This window comes from Amphibalanus amphitrite, unplaced genomic scaffold (genome assembly GCF_019059575.1).
Source record: "Amphibalanus amphitrite isolate SeventyFive unplaced genomic scaffold, NRLGWU_Aamphi_draft 000615F_arrow, whole genome shotgun sequence".
Taxonomy (NCBI): domain Eukaryota; kingdom Metazoa; phylum Arthropoda; class Thecostraca; order Balanomorpha; family Balanidae; genus Amphibalanus; species Amphibalanus amphitrite.
The window spans coordinates 95,388-111,667 of NW_024882109.1; the positions used below are offsets into that span (position 1 = coordinate 95,388).

The window sequence follows — 16,280 nt, forward strand, 5'->3', positions numbered from 1 at the left end:
AGATGGAAGACTTGGAGAGGCAGCAGGAAATCATTTATCGTTGCATTAAGTGCAAGGAGCAGAGGCACGATAAAGAAAACATGGTTCCATTATCTAGTCTCGGTAGAAAAGGGGCACCACGAAAGATAAAAAAAAAAAACAGAAGTTATCATAAGCAGCGGATGTTCTCGGATTTCGAGTGGAGCCTGAATCACAAATTCTAAAAAACGACATTGAAAAAAATAATGTCGACCGATCGCTAATATCTCGTAAAACTTGAAACATATGATGCGATTGGTATGATGGTACGTACCACAAAAAGATAATGCATTGTAAAGTGATGGTTAGATAAAAACACGTAAAAGGGTGCTTGAATAGGACAATTTTGGCATTCGGGGCTTTCATGAACGTCGACAACTTGGAGGAAAAGTGAAATGTTGAGCTTTATCACAACTGACTGACCAAGGATTTTACCTGCAAGAGGCTTGCAGCTGCTCGAGCTGTAAGAAGGTATGCAACAACGAGACTGACACATTTTAGACCCTGACTTTATTCTAGTTTTCAGCCTTACTATAGCGCCGGATATTTTTAGCGCCAGACCTAGACACCATATAGCGCCTAGGCCTAGCCGATCTTCTAGTCCCCGTGGAGTCCGGCAGTGTTAGCGGCCACTAGGGTGACTAGCGACCCCTCTGCTTTCAGACTGGTCACAATACTAGCAGATGAGAGACTCACGGCCGGTGTCGACTTCAGGACGCTCAGGGCCATTCGTGTCCTGCGACCGCTTAAGCTAGTGAACGGAATTCCTAGTAAGTAGCTGGCCCAGTGACCCCGTAGTGTTACCCGTGTTCTCCCCGGTCAGTCAGATGGTCCGTGACCCGTGTGTGACCTGCCGGGGGACGTCTTCTGTCGGACCCGGCAGCACTGCTCTCAGAGGTAGGTCAAGTCGGCGAGTCCGGGCTCTTATAGCGCCTGGGCCGCCTGGACAACAGCCTAGGAAGGGCACGCCTCGCTGCACCGAGCCTGCACTCGCCGAGGGTCATCTATAGTGCACCTAATAGTATCTAACTTGGGGAAACCAGTTCAACTCTTAGGAATTCACTATTCAGGAAAGAAAGAGGCAGCGGCAGAGTTGGCATGATTCAGGTATGATATACAAACATTTTAGTCAGCAAACCAAACTCAAACTCATCAGTTTTCATTACAACTCCGGAGATGGCAGAATTTAATTCAAAATGTTTTGGACGATGCAGATTGTTTGTGTTCAATGTCGGATCAGGCACTGCTACATCTCGTTTGATAAGTTTCAGTTAATGAAGCGAAAGGCTCACTTTTCCACCTTTCTTGCACCCATTATGCAAACATATTCAATATAATTCAAAACACCTGCAGCATTTTGAAACACAGAGAATGAATCACAATAGGGCTGTAAGTGTCCATCTGCCTAGCAGAGTAACGACAGAAACCAGCACGTCTAATTCATTCCGATGCCCCTTCACGCCTCTGCCGCTGGTGGGTTCGAGTGCCTCCGGTCAGCCGGTTGACAGTCTCCCGGGGGGGGGGGGGGTCAGTGGGGGGGGGATGGCCCGGGGCGGCCGACCGCTGCCGGCCAGCTGAGCGAGCGACCGCCCAGTCCGGCGATCAATATAGCTGGTACGGCGCCGCCGCTGCCGCTGCCGCCGCCGCCGCTGGCGCTGTTGGTGGCAGGTTGCTATGACAATTTGATGAATACCGCTTATGTGCGCTGGCGCCCGCACGCGTTTGAACGCATAAAAACAAATGCGTTTCGAGATTCTCTGCTGATGATTTTTAAAGCATGGCGAAAAACTGTGATGAGCCAGTCCCATGGATCTGAATTTATTAGCAAAAACATTGCATATCTTTGCAAACGCTTCTGATGTTAGACAAGAGCCTAGAATACTTCATGTTAGTCATTATTTAGTCTGGATGTGCGTAAGGAGCATATAGGGCCAAATAGCTTGGGTTAGTTTTGCTACGGTGTCGCCATAATTTATCGAAAAAGTAAGATTTGTTTCAATAAGGTGGCAGTTTGTGCCTGTGTATTTATATAATTAGTCTACGCAAAACACGTAAAACATAACGCAATCAATAGTTGTAGGACATACTTGCACTGCAGACTGTCTCTAGCAAGCCCCAGCGGCTGGGTAACGTGTATGTATTCCGTCTGTTTGACGCACACTGAACGCTCTATACGCTGTTCCCAGGTCTTCAGGTGGTGCTGAAGTCCATCATCAAGGCGATGGCGCCTTTGTTACAAATCGGCATGCTGGTGTTGTTCGCCATCGTCATATTCGCCATCATCGGGCTGGAGTTCTACTTTGGCGCGCTTCACAAGACCTGCTATGATTTGAAGGATTTCAGTGAGTCAGATGTGCTACGGTAAAAATAATGAAAATCACATAGATATGGAACTAATTATAGGCAAAACTACTAAGAACCTCCATGTTTACAAGAGGGGTATGTTTTGTTTGTATCATACTAAGCTATTGACTCTCAACTTGATCAAAGTTTAGTGGCTCATTGTATTGATTAGACTCACGCTGATGATTTTGTCCCGTTTTCAGGTAAATTTAAGACGGAGGGGGACTCGCCAACTCCTTGTGATATGTCCAATGCATGGGGTAAGTGTTGAATGACCGCCATTTTCCAATGACCACACATATCACATCTGCTGTTGGTGCATCAAAGCGAGATCCCAAACTGAAGCTATTCTGACCGTGCGTGGCATCTTTATACGCATTTGAAGGAGCTATGTACCTATAAGAACTCAATTTTGTTATCATTTATTTGTAGACTGAATTACGTAAGACCCGGTCATACCTAGCTGCCATGATTAGCGTGCACTATGTATCAGACGTCTCCACCCACATGAACGTTTCCCGGTCCTTGTGAGTGAGTGTCTGCCCGCTGCGGATTCCCTCAGTGCCGCGCGACTCCCGTCGGTTTTAGCAGCGTCTGCAGTGGATGACCGTCCCGCCCCTCTCCGACAGGGGGCTACCGGTGTAACGAATCGGTGTCAATGTGTCTGGAGGGCTGGGTGGGCCCCAACTACGGCATCACTTCGTTCGACAACATCGGCTTCGCCATGCTCACCGTGTTCCAGTGCATCACCATGGAGGGCTGGACGTCCATACTCTACTGGGTGAGTGGAGAGGGACGTCCATACTCTACTGGGTGAGTGGAGGTGGACGTCCATACTCTACTGGGTGAGTGGGGGGTGGACGTCCATGCTCTACTGGGTGAGTGGGGGTGGACGTCCATACTCTACTGAGTGAGTGGGGGTGGACGTCTATTAGGTACTGGGTGAGTGCAGAGGGACGTCCATACTCTACTGGGTGAGTGGGGAATATACATAATGTATGTAGCATATCCATTTTACTGCACCTATTCCTCAATGGAAAACGTCATACAATCCACCATAGCTCATACTACAAACATGCAGCTAACATTTAGCCTGCATTACGTCTCACAAAACACTCGTCTGATTTTACGAAAGCACCGTCAAGTCGACAAGATGCGAATCAATTTATTGATGCGTTTTTAACCCGCGCACCGACGGGGGGGGGGGGCGGATATCCGCCCCCCCTGAGGTTTTTCGCGGATAGCGGGAAAACCGCGGCGCGTAGCGCCGCGAAATTTGGTATGACTATTCTCTCATCAATTTTACACATGGTGTGCAAGTTTGAACCTCCTAACTTTTAAGGTCAGGTCACCAGGTCACTTTGAATGACCCAACCTCAAATCACTTTTTTGCAACTTTGTCACCGTGCCAGAGCTACAGTAGATGTCGGAGGCCTTTGAAAGTCGCAGGATGTTATTAGGTCATTAGTAGCTACAATTTGTATATCTCGGAATTTTGATGTCGGTGACCTAAGGTCAGGTCAATTTCGCGACCTCCCCATTATAAGTCAATGGGGGAAAAATCAACTCCCTGTTTTTACCACTAAAACGGGTCGGAATGGCCCCATATACCATACATGACTTCACATACGATCAACCTTCACTACCTTGAGGTCTGTTTTGCTGTTGGGCAGCTGTAAGGTCATGTGACGTCATCAAAGGTCACCAAAGGTTTTTTGCCAATAACTCCTTACAGGAACAAGATACAGCCGCGCGGATGGTCTCATTGTGTTCAGCTCGTCAAGACGCATCGAATGATATACATGATGACCTCGAGGTCACGTGACCTGAGGTCAACCTTTGACCTTGACCTTTCGAGGTCAACATATATATCATTCGATGCGGATTGACGAGAGGATCACGATGATGCCCTTAGTTTGTTCCTATCTTGACTACTTCGAAAGTTATTCGAGAAAAACCCTCTCCATATCTAGCGCCGCCATTTTGACTTTTTCGACCCCTGTGACGTCATCTTTGACCTGACCTGAAAATGACCTTAGTAAAAATTGTAGACCTTGTCCGTGCGTATCCGATGCCGTTTACCGCTTGTCGCTATCTTGCTTCGTTCTCGAGATCTCAGGGGGGGGGGGGCGGTCATCCGCCCCCCCCCGTCGGTACTAAGTTGGCGCAGACCCCCGTCGGTGCGCGGGTTAATCTCTGATTGTTTTCGTTCCAGACCAATGACGCGATTGGAAGCAAGTTCAACGTTATCTACTTCGTGCCTCTGATCATACTGGGCTCGTTTTTTATGCTCAATTTGGTTCTGGGCGTGCTGAGTGGGTAAGTACCATTCCTCGCCGGCGGAAACCACCCGGGAAACGGCAGCCAATCAGCGACCAGCTGACCGCGGATGCTGGTCGCCGATTGGCTGGCTCTGTTGGCCGCTCGCGGTATGCGCTCTAATGCGGTCCGATGGACGCGGGCTGGGTCGGCTCAGACGGGCCTTGTGGTCGACGTCAGCGGGGGTGGACCCCCCCCCCTCCCCCGATGGCCCCTCCGGCACTGCCAGTGTCGCGGGCGGGCTTCAATGGCGCCACCGGTCGCACATCGATCAGACGTGGTGGCCGCCGGCCCGGCGCGGCCCAGAACCGGTGCCGGCACTGCAGCCAAGAATAGACGACGCCGGCCGAGCGCGTGCCCCCGGCTGATTTCTTGCCCGACCGCCGCGCCGTGCCCGCGGGGTTCTCGGCAGAGCGAGGGATGGGTTAGAGACAGCAGGGGTAGAGGTAGGAGGTTTGGCTGGGGTAAGGATCTTTGATGAATTTAAGATCAGTCGACTGCCTCGCTTTGGAACAGATGTGCCATAAATTCACATATGTGAATATGTGAATATTGTGCTCTTTTCAGATGTTCACTCCGCGGAGTTAAGTTTTATAGAAACGATTATTGTTTATTTTCCCTCCAGAACGTGATGTGTAACCGATGTTTAATCCACCAGCGAGTTTTCCAACGAGAGGGTTCGGGTTGAGAGGAAAGAGCAGTTCCGAAAGATGCGCGAGCGAAAGCTGGTAGCCGAGGCGTTTACCGGTTACTGCGACTGGATCTGTAAAGCAGGTGATGACGGTGTCGGCGGCGCCCGGCCTGAACTGTCTGTCTGGTGCCGTAGCTCAGCCCGGTCCGTAGCGTATATCTCGGCACTGGCCGCCGCCCTGTGCCGTCCGTGCCAGTCAGCTGCAGCGCCCCTCCCCGGCGACCGACCGCGGCTCAAACGGTCACCAGTGACGTCATTATGTGAACACCGGTGACGTCACTGGGTCGGTTCGGTCACCGGGGGAGGGTGCAGGTGCTGCCCCACACAAACACAGTCGACTCGTGTACCGTACCGTACCGATACAAACACCAACACCACAGCTCGGCACTCAGTAGGCGTAGCATTCCCCGGTGAGAGAGAGAGCATCTAACTGGGTGAGCGCGCTGCGGTGAGAATGTGCCGTGGTGTGACTGTCGTCTGTCCCGCACATTGACTGATTCCGACTGCTTTCAGTGAGTTTGCCAAGGAGAGAGAGCGGGTAGAAAATAGACAAGCCTTTTTGAAACTTAGACGGCAGCAGCAGTTAGAACGAGAACTGAATGGTTATGTTGAGTGGATTTGTAAAGCAGGTTCGTAGCGTTCCACGTGTTCGTTTTATGTTTTGTGTGCACGGGGGCATGACGTTTGAATGGTCGCGCATGTCGCATGTGAATTGCGGTGTGTCGGCTCTCAGGTGACTGTCATCATTTATCGCAATGGCTCGTGTGACACCGCCTATATGCTAAGGCACGAGGGTGCTGCTTATTTTAAGGCTTTTTATTGATAGCCAAAGCTCCTGGCAGAGATGTTGGCGCGATTTATTACTTTCAGTGAGCTTCGTGATGGATAGACCATCACAAATACGTGTCAGTATTCTGTTACGTCTAATGAATGTGAACAGTAATGTGTTTAGACAAACTTAAGTGCTGCTTTCAAATAGCCATGTTTCGGGCCAAAGATATCGCAGTGCTTACTCGTTCAAAAATCCGTTTTCCTAGGTCGTAGAGTTTTTGACCTCACTGGGTATGATTTTTCTGATATTATCTGTCCCTTTTCTGTTCATGAAATCGGTGTTGGCTTTGCTTGACAAGCTTCATTCCTTTGCTTTTCGAAGATAGACCATTTCCAAGGCTATGCACGCTTCGGCTGATATTATCTGTCTCAGACTGCGCCGTTCTAGAGATAGTCTTCCTCGCTCACAAAATGCTAAAGGCAAGCAGCTGATGATCACTCTTATGCTGTCTGTTGACTTACGTATTTGTAAACTGTTAGCTACGTGTTTTTAACGTTGCACGTAAACGAAGTTAGATTAAAACAAGGAATTAGCTCTTTCTACATTTCAGCTGTTTGTAAAATCTGCACAATATCTGTCGCTGGTTGATTTACTCGTATCTCTTTGACATAGGATGCAGAGTTATACCGTGTGTTTTCCCGTTTATCCTGTACTAACTGCACACTGACCCTCGTATGGCTTCTTACAGAGGAAGTGATATTAGCGGAAGAAAGGACAACTGAGGAGGAGAAAATGCACATCATGGAGGGTAAGCTAGAGACTAGAGTTTCACGTTGTGAGATGCTAAAAAAGTCCAAGCGATTAGTACCTAGCACTGCAGAATTGATAGCCAAATACTCAAGCCCAGAGAGTTCGAATCCGGATATTACATACAACAGTCGATCTTATAGATTCTCGGGGATGCAGTATTGTATGACTCAATGGTGTTTCTTTACTCACAGCGCGGAGAAAAGCGGCAGCGAAAAGGAAGAAGTTGAAAAACCTGGGCAAGAGCAAGAGCACCGACACGGAGGAGGAAGACAATGACGGGGAAGAAGATGGTAAGCCTCCGCTGACTCACTCCTTCACCTATCATAAATTCCTCATAAAACATGTCAGATCCGCAAAGCAGTTGGCTTGAGGATGAAGTTTTTACCAATGATATTACCTGTTAAACCTTTTCGAATGTAACTGGGTTTTAACAGGTAATGGCATCAGCTACACAATTTGGTAAAATTGACACATCTTGATGCATTTATTTGCCCTCAACATATTCCATAGATATTGGAACATTTTAAATAAATTTCAAGACTGTGCGAACGATCGTGTCAATGAACATAGCGGTACATTATATCTTACAAATGTCTTCATAAGATGAGCTCCACATACCTTGTACCTATGCATCGAACTAACCATACACATGTTGTAGTAAGTGCAGCCCACACAAGTGTTGACAGATTTTGTACGTGTTTCTTCAGCCTTATATATGCCTAAAAAGAAGTCAGGTAAACTGATAGTCGCAGTAGAGTAGTGATTGATATGCTGTCGAACAGTTGTGTCGCGAGCGAAACTACTGTTGTGTTGTGTGCACTATATGTAGATTCGAAGTAACGCCTATAGTCCCGTCTAGCGGAGGTGCTATACCCTTCCAGTTCATCATTTAGCAGCATCAACTTTAGCTAGATTAGTGAGCTAGTTCTGTCTGTGACGTGTTTTCACCCACGCTAAGAAAAGAAAAAATCGGAGCCTCGACTTGGAGTGATCTTGAAATACTAATGTACTTCCCAAGCTAGCCAACATGCTTTACATGACGAAAGTGGATCGCGTCTCATGCTGCGTTTTATATATGGTGCCACTTTTTCATAATCTCCATTTTTTTTAAAGGAGCAATCAATCGGAGCTCTGCAGAAGCTTTTCGAAATCGAGAACAACTTTCTCTCTGCTGACCGAATAACAGTGTAGAGACCGTACTTGTCGATCTGCATTTGCTTGTCGTGTATGCCGTGGTCTGGACCAGTCCGAGTCGGTGTCGCTCCGACTTTGGTAGACCACCAGGCAGCAGTAGCGGCAGCTGACTATACATAGTGTAGACAGGAGTGCCGCCCAGCTGAGGGGCCGGCGCAGCTGCCCCCTTAGCGGCCCCCCCCCCCGCCCCCGCGCCCCCTGACCGGGCTGGCCGCTGACGCAGTGCCGTCTATGTAGGCGCCTGTGCCATCAATTATTAGTTGTTACCCGTGACTGTTGTCCTTTGACTTTACTGTGCTATTTTCTGCTGTCGGTGGCCAGGAGTGTCAAGTTGACATTGACCGTACCGACATTACCAGTAACGCCCACTAGTGCGGCGCAGTGAAAACTGAGCTGTGACTGCTCTCCCCTAATATCGTCTGTCAGACCTGACCTGTGACGCTCGACAGTGGTGTCTAGCAGTGTGTCTGATGTGTCTGATGTCACAGTCTGTGACTGCTGACAATCTGACTTTCCGACAGGTTTAGCCAAGGCGTCGTACCTCAAATCAAAAATAAAGAACCAAGGAGCCTGCGCGGGGTTCTGGCGCGCGGAAAAGACATTTCGGTATGCATATAACCTATATAAACTCATTTGTTAGTATGTTTCCCAACACCTGTCCGTGCATCTATCCTCAGGATACTGAAATCCTTCTCCTCCACGCCACAACCCCCTTCCGGGCTGGGCAGGCAACTTTATCTCATGCGGGCTGCTCCCTTGGAACGGCACCGCTGCTCCCGAGGGAGCGCACCCCGTAGCCGGGTGCAGTGAGTGCCTTGGGGCTGGGTGGCCTGTCCTCTGGACGGGCTCAGCCCCGGTGACTCACTAGGGTGCCTGCCCAGACCAATGTCTCCCCCTAATTCCTATCATCCTTCCGGCTCTGCAATGGTCTTGTCAGACCGAAAGGGCCTAACCCAACAAAACAAACAAAACAAACAAATATGTTTCCCAAATAAGGATTTTTTCATGTGATCGTACGCATATTTTGTGCCACTTTTCTTCACTTCATTTTCCTTCACTTTTACTTGCAATCGTATGCCCAGCTAAAACAGTCTTATCTGATTTCGTATCGTCCTTCAGGTTTGCGATTCGGAAGGCGGTGAAGACGCAGTTTTTCTACTGGTTCGTGATTGTGCTGGTGTTTCTGAACACGGTGTGTGTGGCGGTGGAGCACTACAACCAGCCCGACTGGCTCGCCCAGTTCCTCTGTGAGTACCGCTCTCCGAGACGGGAGATCACAGTTCCGCTGTGAGTACCGCTCTCCGACGGGAGATCACAGTTCCGCTGTGAGTACCGCTCTCCGAGACGGGAGATCACAGTTCCTCTGTGAGTAGCGCTCTCCGAGACGGGAGATCACAGTTCCGCTTCACATCCACTGAGCGGAAAGCTAGCGAGCCATGGCAAGCTTGAAATCATAGGGGAGTGACGTCTTGCTTTTTGAGCGGCGTTAAGTGGTATATCTCATGATGAACTGTGCCCCATGGAGTAGTGTATTACTCCTGACATATGAGCTGAATGAAGCAAAAGCAGGCGTAATTGTTTTGCTGCCGCTTTCGTACCATCGCTTATCTACACACCCTTCCTTGCTCCTCCTGCTGCCAAGCTGTTTCTTTATTATGTCAGGCTCAGCGCACCTCATAATACCCTTATATTCACCTACTGATGCATTATTTCTTTGACTAGCCTGTCACTTATCTCTCCTCCCGTTATCTACTGCAGATTATACCGAGTTTGTGTTCCTCGGTCTGTTCATATCGGAGATGCTGATCAAGATGTACGCGCTGGGGCCGCGCATCTACTTCGAGTCAGCCTTCAACCGGTTCGACTGCGTCGTCATCTCCGGCTCCATCTTCGAGGTCGTCTGGTCCACCATCAAACCAGAGTCCTCGTTCGGCCTCTCCGTGTTACGAGCCCTCCGTCTGCTGCGCATCTTCAAAGTCACCACGTGAGCTCACTGAAGGCACTAGTTAAAATGTTTAGTGTTGACGTTTGATGGTGTACTAATAACGGTTGTGTACTAAGTAACTACTTATTTGATACCCTGTTGTAGGCATCGTTGTAGTTTGGTATCGTACAAAAAAAAAACTGTATTCTAATGGTCACTGACTCATTAAGTATACTGGCCCGTTCGATCATGGTTTCCTGGTCCTGTGACCCATCTGACCCGCTGTGTACTGGTCGTCCGTGCGGATCCTGTTCCTGTGACCCTTCTGAGCCGCTGTGTTCCTCAGGTACTGGTCGTCCCTGCGGAACCTGGTGATCTCTCTGCTCAGCTCGATGCGCTCCATCATATCGCTGTTGTTCCTGCTCTTCCTCTTCATTCTCATCTTCGCTCTGCTCGGAATGCAGCTGTTCGGAGGAGAGTGGAACTTCAAGGACGGCACACCGCCGGCCAACTTCAACAGCTTCGCCGTGGCGCTGCTTACTGTGTTCCAGGTGAGCTGATTGCTCTCACTCGCCTGTCGCAAAAAAATAAAATAAAATAAAATTAATTCAGCATTTTATATGCATTACATTACCAGCATCTCATCATCATTAGTATGAAAGAGCCACTCTATGGTGTATCATTTGCGAGAAAATGGAACTCTATAAGGCACTTGTCTTACGACAAACTGCCACCAACCATTGTGTCCCAACTTTTCCAACCTGTGTTCCGTTCCGTCAGATTCTGACTGGAGAGGACTGGAACGAAGTCATGTACAACGGCATCAAGTCGCAGGGCGGCCACGACAATGGAGGCATGATCTACTGCCTGTACTTCATCGTGCTGGTGGTGTTCGGCAACTACACTCTGCTGAACGTGTTCCTCGCTATCGCCGTGGACAACCTGGCCAACGCGCAGGAGCTCACCGCGGCAGAGGAGGAACAGGAGGAGGAGGACAAGGAGGTCAGCGAGAGAGAGAGAGAGAGAGAGAGAGAGAGAGAGAGAGAGAGAGAGAGAGAGAGAGAGAGAGAGAGAGAGAGAGAGAGAGAGAGAGAGAGAGAGAGAGAGAGAGAGAAGGGGAAGCAGAGGAGCAGAGGAGAAGGAGAGGGAAAAAAGGAAAGAGAGAGGGAGAGAGAAGGAGGAAGGAAAATTGAGAGAAATTAGGATGAAAGTAAAATAAAATGTAGCACCAAAGGCCTTCATAAGAAAGAAGTATCACATATCCCGAACATGTGAGTCCAATTGTTGGCTTTCACGATTAATTCAGGCGCGTTTGGCACGGCTGTTTTGTTTCGGACTGACTATGACACGTCTGTGTGCTCCGTCAGAAAATGGCTGCTGAGCTGGAGAAGGAGATTGGAGCGCTGCACGTGGCGGACGGAGCCCCGACCGTGGAGATCTGTCCGCCCTCACCGCACGCGCCCGTCCGCAACCACAGGTAGGGTGTTTTAGGACACTGGCAGGCTGCAGTGCTTTGTATAGGTAGTTGTCATGGTACTTTGTATTACTTAGTTACTAGGGTGGCACTTCATTTCGACTTTTTTAATTTCGACCGGGACGGGTAGCCATATTGTTCTACCTCACGAAAAAATGATATATATGAAATTTTATCAAAAAATATTTATATTTAGAGGTAGCTCAATGGGGTCATACTTGGTACATATTGACAAAACGTATATTGTGAACGGGGATTCAGATGTGCCCCGTTTAGCACCGTTTTAGTGCCACCCTATTAGTTACTCTATTATGTTATTGAATGTTCAGTTTACCGTTTGCTTGAAATATTAATTCATGGTGTGTCAAAAGTGGAAATAGCCGCCCGGCTTTAGTTCGCCAGCCTTGTCAATAGATGGCAGTACCACAATATGGGCAGCGGATCGTGCAATTGACGTCAAATTTTCGTTATCTGCTAAGAATTGAATGGCGGATCTTTTGATGCAAGAATCAAGTAAATCGGTCCACAACTTTTCTAGCAACAGAGATATGAAGTCAAACACCCTGCCAGAGCGCCGGCGCGGCGGCCGGCGGCAGCCATTACGCGCCGCCTGGGAGACTGGCGGCGCTGAACGGTTCCGACTTGGCACTGCACTAAAACCGTTAACTGCTTGGAATAGTTATTATAGCAAAATTTTCATTCAAGTGAGGAATAACCAAGGGCAGGAAGCATGTATGCTTGTGTGCGTACTATGTAAGCCAAGAAACTGCATTAGCAGATACTCGCTAATATTAGATCCAGCCAAGTCCAAACGCATTCCAGGTGATGTGTTTCTGATGGGTCAACAATATTTATCGTTCGATGGCGGATACAGTTTTAACAATACAAAAAATATTTTTGCACAGCTCTATTCCTTGAATAATTCTCTTCAACGCCTCATTCCTAGTTAAGCGAATTAGCCCACCCTGGTTGAATAAATAAGGCGATTTCGCCACAAGGTCGGGGAAAACCGACCGAAAACGGCCGCGCTCAACGTTAATTTGGGCATGCAGACTCTTAAAAACTCGCATTGGGCGGGCAGGGTTTCCCAGGTATTGGCTCCAAAACACCGTATTCGGCTCCCGAATACGTCCAAGTGACCCGCCTCGTTCCTAGTTAAGCTCTAATTAGATCAAGTGACTCATAGGGAGCTAAAAAGCGACAAAAAGCATGAATTTCCCTATGGCGGCGGGCTGCCGGGTTGCCAGACGGCGCACCGGCTATTTCCACTTTTGACACACCATGAAATTATGCGAAACATCACTGCATCATAATTTCACGGGAATGCAGCAACTACTTCAATAATTCTCGTTTCTGCATGCTGGGTTAAAACCAGGGCCAGGACTTGCCAACCTCAACAAACGTATGACTTTTCCTTTGCTATAACCACAAGCTAAAGTGTCATCCATCATCGGTGAACCTCTGTGCTCCTTCACGTCCCTGAGTTCGCTCTGAGGCGCACTCGTTTGCTGGTCTTTAGCTCTGGTCGCTGCTCTGATATCCTTCCATGACAATCGTCCTTACCTGCACGTCCCTGCGCTGGTTCTAACGTGCGCACTCCCCTTCAGCTCGGACAACCGGCCGTCGCTGCAGGCCATGAAGGGCGACACCGTGGACGAGGAGGAGGCTACCGGGCCCAAGCCCATGCTGCCCTACTCGTCCATGTTCATACTGTCGTCGACCAACCCGTGAGTGGAAACAGACGCAGCTGGCGTCGAGTATCAAGAGTGCCAGGGATTGGATAAGATGAATTGTCCTGTGCTACCATCTGTACTATGTAGAGAAGTAAGCACATAGACAATTTATCTCAAATTACAAGTTTACTATAGTTTCATACATTCCAACCTGTTTCATGCTGAAACAGATCGGCCATATCTATTAGTGTAAAATAGTGCACCACATATCAAGGATCTGAAACTGCTGAACTTCACTCTGTGTTTCCGAAGCCCCAGCTGAACTGCATTTGATGCAATCAGCTCCATGCACTTATGGGCCACAAGTGATTACAACGGCAGCTATTTTGCAGGATTCGGTGTGCCGCTCACTGGGTGGTCAATCTGCGGTACTTCGACTTCTTCATCATGTTTGTCATCTCTCTGAGCAGTATCGCTCTGGCGGCGGAGGACCCCGTGGTGGAGCAGAGCAACAGGAACAAGATCCTCAACATGTTCGACTATGCCTTTACGGGCGTCTTTACAGTAGAGATGATCCTCAAGGTATGAAACCAGCGCCCGGTCCTTATTTGATCTTTACCTGACTAGTCGACTGTGTGATGAAATAGTCGTAACGAAGGTACGGTTTCGACTCTTAGACTTATGATGCCACCAGGAATTGTCAAATCACGAATGCCGCAAATAGGATAGCAATGCGTATAGCTTTAGCTTAGTTTGGGTTTTGAAAATTCATCCATGACAGTTTAGACCAAACAACATAAGCAAAGACCGTTCTGACACACATATTAATGACAAGCGAACGTGACCAAAGCTGACGTTTGAATCTGACTCGCCAGTTGCATTGACTTGTCACTGATAGGCCATTTAATTATTGGCTTGAGAGTAGTGCTTATTCAGATATTCGTGTCTAAGATGTTGTGTTTGTGCAAACGTTTGTTTTGCTATTTATTTGAAATGAACCCCATCACATGGTACGTTTTACATAACCTGGGTCCCGCGCCATTGTTTTGCACACTTTCACCGTGTCAAAAGTCGTGTTTGGTAATGCTGTGGGTGGTGGTGTCAGTGTCATTATCGGCGATGGTGTCAGTGTCAGTGCTGGTGCTAGTGTCAGTGTCAGGGTCAGTCTCGGTATCGGTGACACAGTGTCGGTGCCGGTGGGCTCAATTGTGTCGCTCTGTCTCGCTGACTGGCGCGTCTGCTCGCGCGGCGCGTCGCGGCCGCCGACAGATCGTAGACCAGGGCATCATCCTGCACCGTTGCTCGTACCTGCGCGACTTCTGGAACATCATGGACGCGCTGGTGGTGGTGTGCGCCGCCATTCAGGCCACACTCGATCTGACGTCAGTGGCAGGCCGACTAGCCGTAGGCAGCGCGCGCCGTAGGCAGCGTGTTGCAGCCCAGACGGGACCGCAGTCCCTGCTCCAGCCCTTCGGGCCGGCCCCAGTAGGAGTTGTAGTAGGCAGGCCTGCCCAGTAACCCAGTAGACAGGCCGCCACCGGAAAGCAGAAACGGCAGTCGATGTCGAATAGTTTGGATTCCACCCTTTAGCGTAAATAGGTATGATTTTTGCTACTTTAACGACCTTTTAGCTAAAAGTTTGACAAGAGGTTTTTAACCCGCGCCCGGCTGGGGGTCCTGGATTTCCACGCCCTGCTGGGGGGGGGGGGTGTTTGAACACCCCCCCCCTTCTAACTCGGCTCCTGGGCCACGTAGCGATACGCGGAAGGCGGCGTTCGAAAGAGCGTCAAAAATAATGAGGAAATCACTTCGGTCAATTTTTTGGTCAGGTCAAAGGTCAGGTCACCAGAGGTCATTGAAGGCAAAATTTCGCCGATTTCCAGGTCGAATGTCAACAATTTCCAAGAAGCCAACGCATAACTCGGGAACCAATAGAGCTTCAGCGCCGCGGAAAAGCGCATTCGATAGCCCTATTAACGCCCTTTCTGAGTAATTCTCTCAGATTTGACCTAACGTCAACGGTTTTGCCTGCAGGGGGCAAAAACTGCAAAAATAGCCGATTTTTTCGGAAACAGTTTTTCTGCAATAACTTTTGACCCAAGCCTTGTACGAGCTTACTTTTACCGGCATCGTGTTCCTCTCGTCAAGACGCATCGAATGAACTATAACTTGACCTTGAAAGGTCACCTTGAAAATTTGACCTCAGGTCAAGGTCATGACCTGACCGGAAAGGGTCATGTTGCATATCAGTCGATCCGTATCGTCGAGCTGAACACATCTAAGGCGTTTTCATCGCTCTAGCATGCCTCTATGAAAAGTTATTTGCGAAAAACTGTTAGATACCATTCGTGACCTAAGATGACCTCAGGGCATAAACAGGGGTCACGGACACCACTTTCATGTTCAGTGTGTCTAAACCACTTGTAATTCAGTGTTTGGGAGTGTTTATAATGTCTTTCGCCCAAAGGAGGCGCATTTCAATTTTCTCCCATTGACTTATAATGGGGAGGTCGCAAAATTGACCTGACCTTAGGTCATCGATATCAAAATTCTGAGATATACATTTTGTGCATGCTATTGCTCTTAGCAATCGCTGAAAGTTTCAAAGCGATCGGTCACTGGGTGTAGCTATGACAGACATTGAAACTTTTTATGAGGTGAGCTCACTTCAAGTGACCTGGTGACCTGACCTTAAATGACCTTGGTCTGAAATTTTCACAACATGTGTGGAATCGATGTATGATAAGGTGTACCAAAAACGGCGGCGCTCCGCGCCGCCGTTTTTGAGATATTCGCGAAAAACCACAAGGGGGGGGGTGTTCAAACACCCCCCCCCCCCCCAGCAGGGCGCGGGTTAAGTAAATTGAAAAAATTGAATCTTAGGTCTTGCATATTTGCTAGAGACTATTACTTCAATTTTGTGGTTCAGTAAGTGGAATAAATAGGTGCTGTTTACGAGAAAAAGTTCGAGAAATCTTCAAGAAAATACATTCAATTGCATCAATTAATAGATTGTGAGTTTTTTAATTTTAGACTCTTAACGTTTTGCTTGCGTTGCATTG

At 48.6% G+C, this 16,280-nt stretch overlaps 1 protein-coding gene across 1 annotated transcript in view; it reads left to right on the forward strand.

The window, feature by feature from the left end:
• The window catches only part of LOC122363315 (voltage-dependent calcium channel type A subunit alpha-1-like), a 66,923-nt gene that overhangs the window by 14,828 nt on the left and 35,815 nt on the right, over window positions 1-16,280 (forward strand). Inside the window, exons 5-21 of the mRNA XM_043332441.1 lie at window positions 682-788; window positions 2,205-2,360; window positions 2,565-2,621; window positions 2,991-3,142; window positions 4,577-4,680; window positions 5,339-5,454; window positions 6,892-6,951; window positions 7,145-7,243; window positions 7,661-7,687; window positions 8,669-8,753; window positions 9,267-9,394; window positions 9,906-10,131; window positions 10,418-10,622; window positions 10,852-11,073; window positions 11,439-11,548; window positions 13,153-13,272; window positions 13,611-13,800. Of these exons, the coding sequence (XP_043188376.1) occupies window positions 682-788; window positions 2,205-2,360; window positions 2,565-2,621; window positions 2,991-3,142; window positions 4,577-4,680; window positions 5,339-5,454; window positions 6,892-6,951; window positions 7,145-7,243; window positions 7,661-7,687; window positions 8,669-8,753; window positions 9,267-9,394; window positions 9,906-10,131; window positions 10,418-10,622; window positions 10,852-11,073; window positions 11,439-11,548; window positions 13,153-13,272; window positions 13,611-13,800 (2,164 nt within the window). The remainder of the gene's footprint in view (window positions 1-681; window positions 789-2,204; window positions 2,361-2,564; window positions 2,622-2,990; window positions 3,143-4,576; window positions 4,681-5,338; window positions 5,455-6,891; window positions 6,952-7,144; window positions 7,244-7,660; window positions 7,688-8,668; window positions 8,754-9,266; window positions 9,395-9,905; window positions 10,132-10,417; window positions 10,623-10,851; window positions 11,074-11,438; window positions 11,549-13,152; window positions 13,273-13,610; window positions 13,801-16,280) is intronic.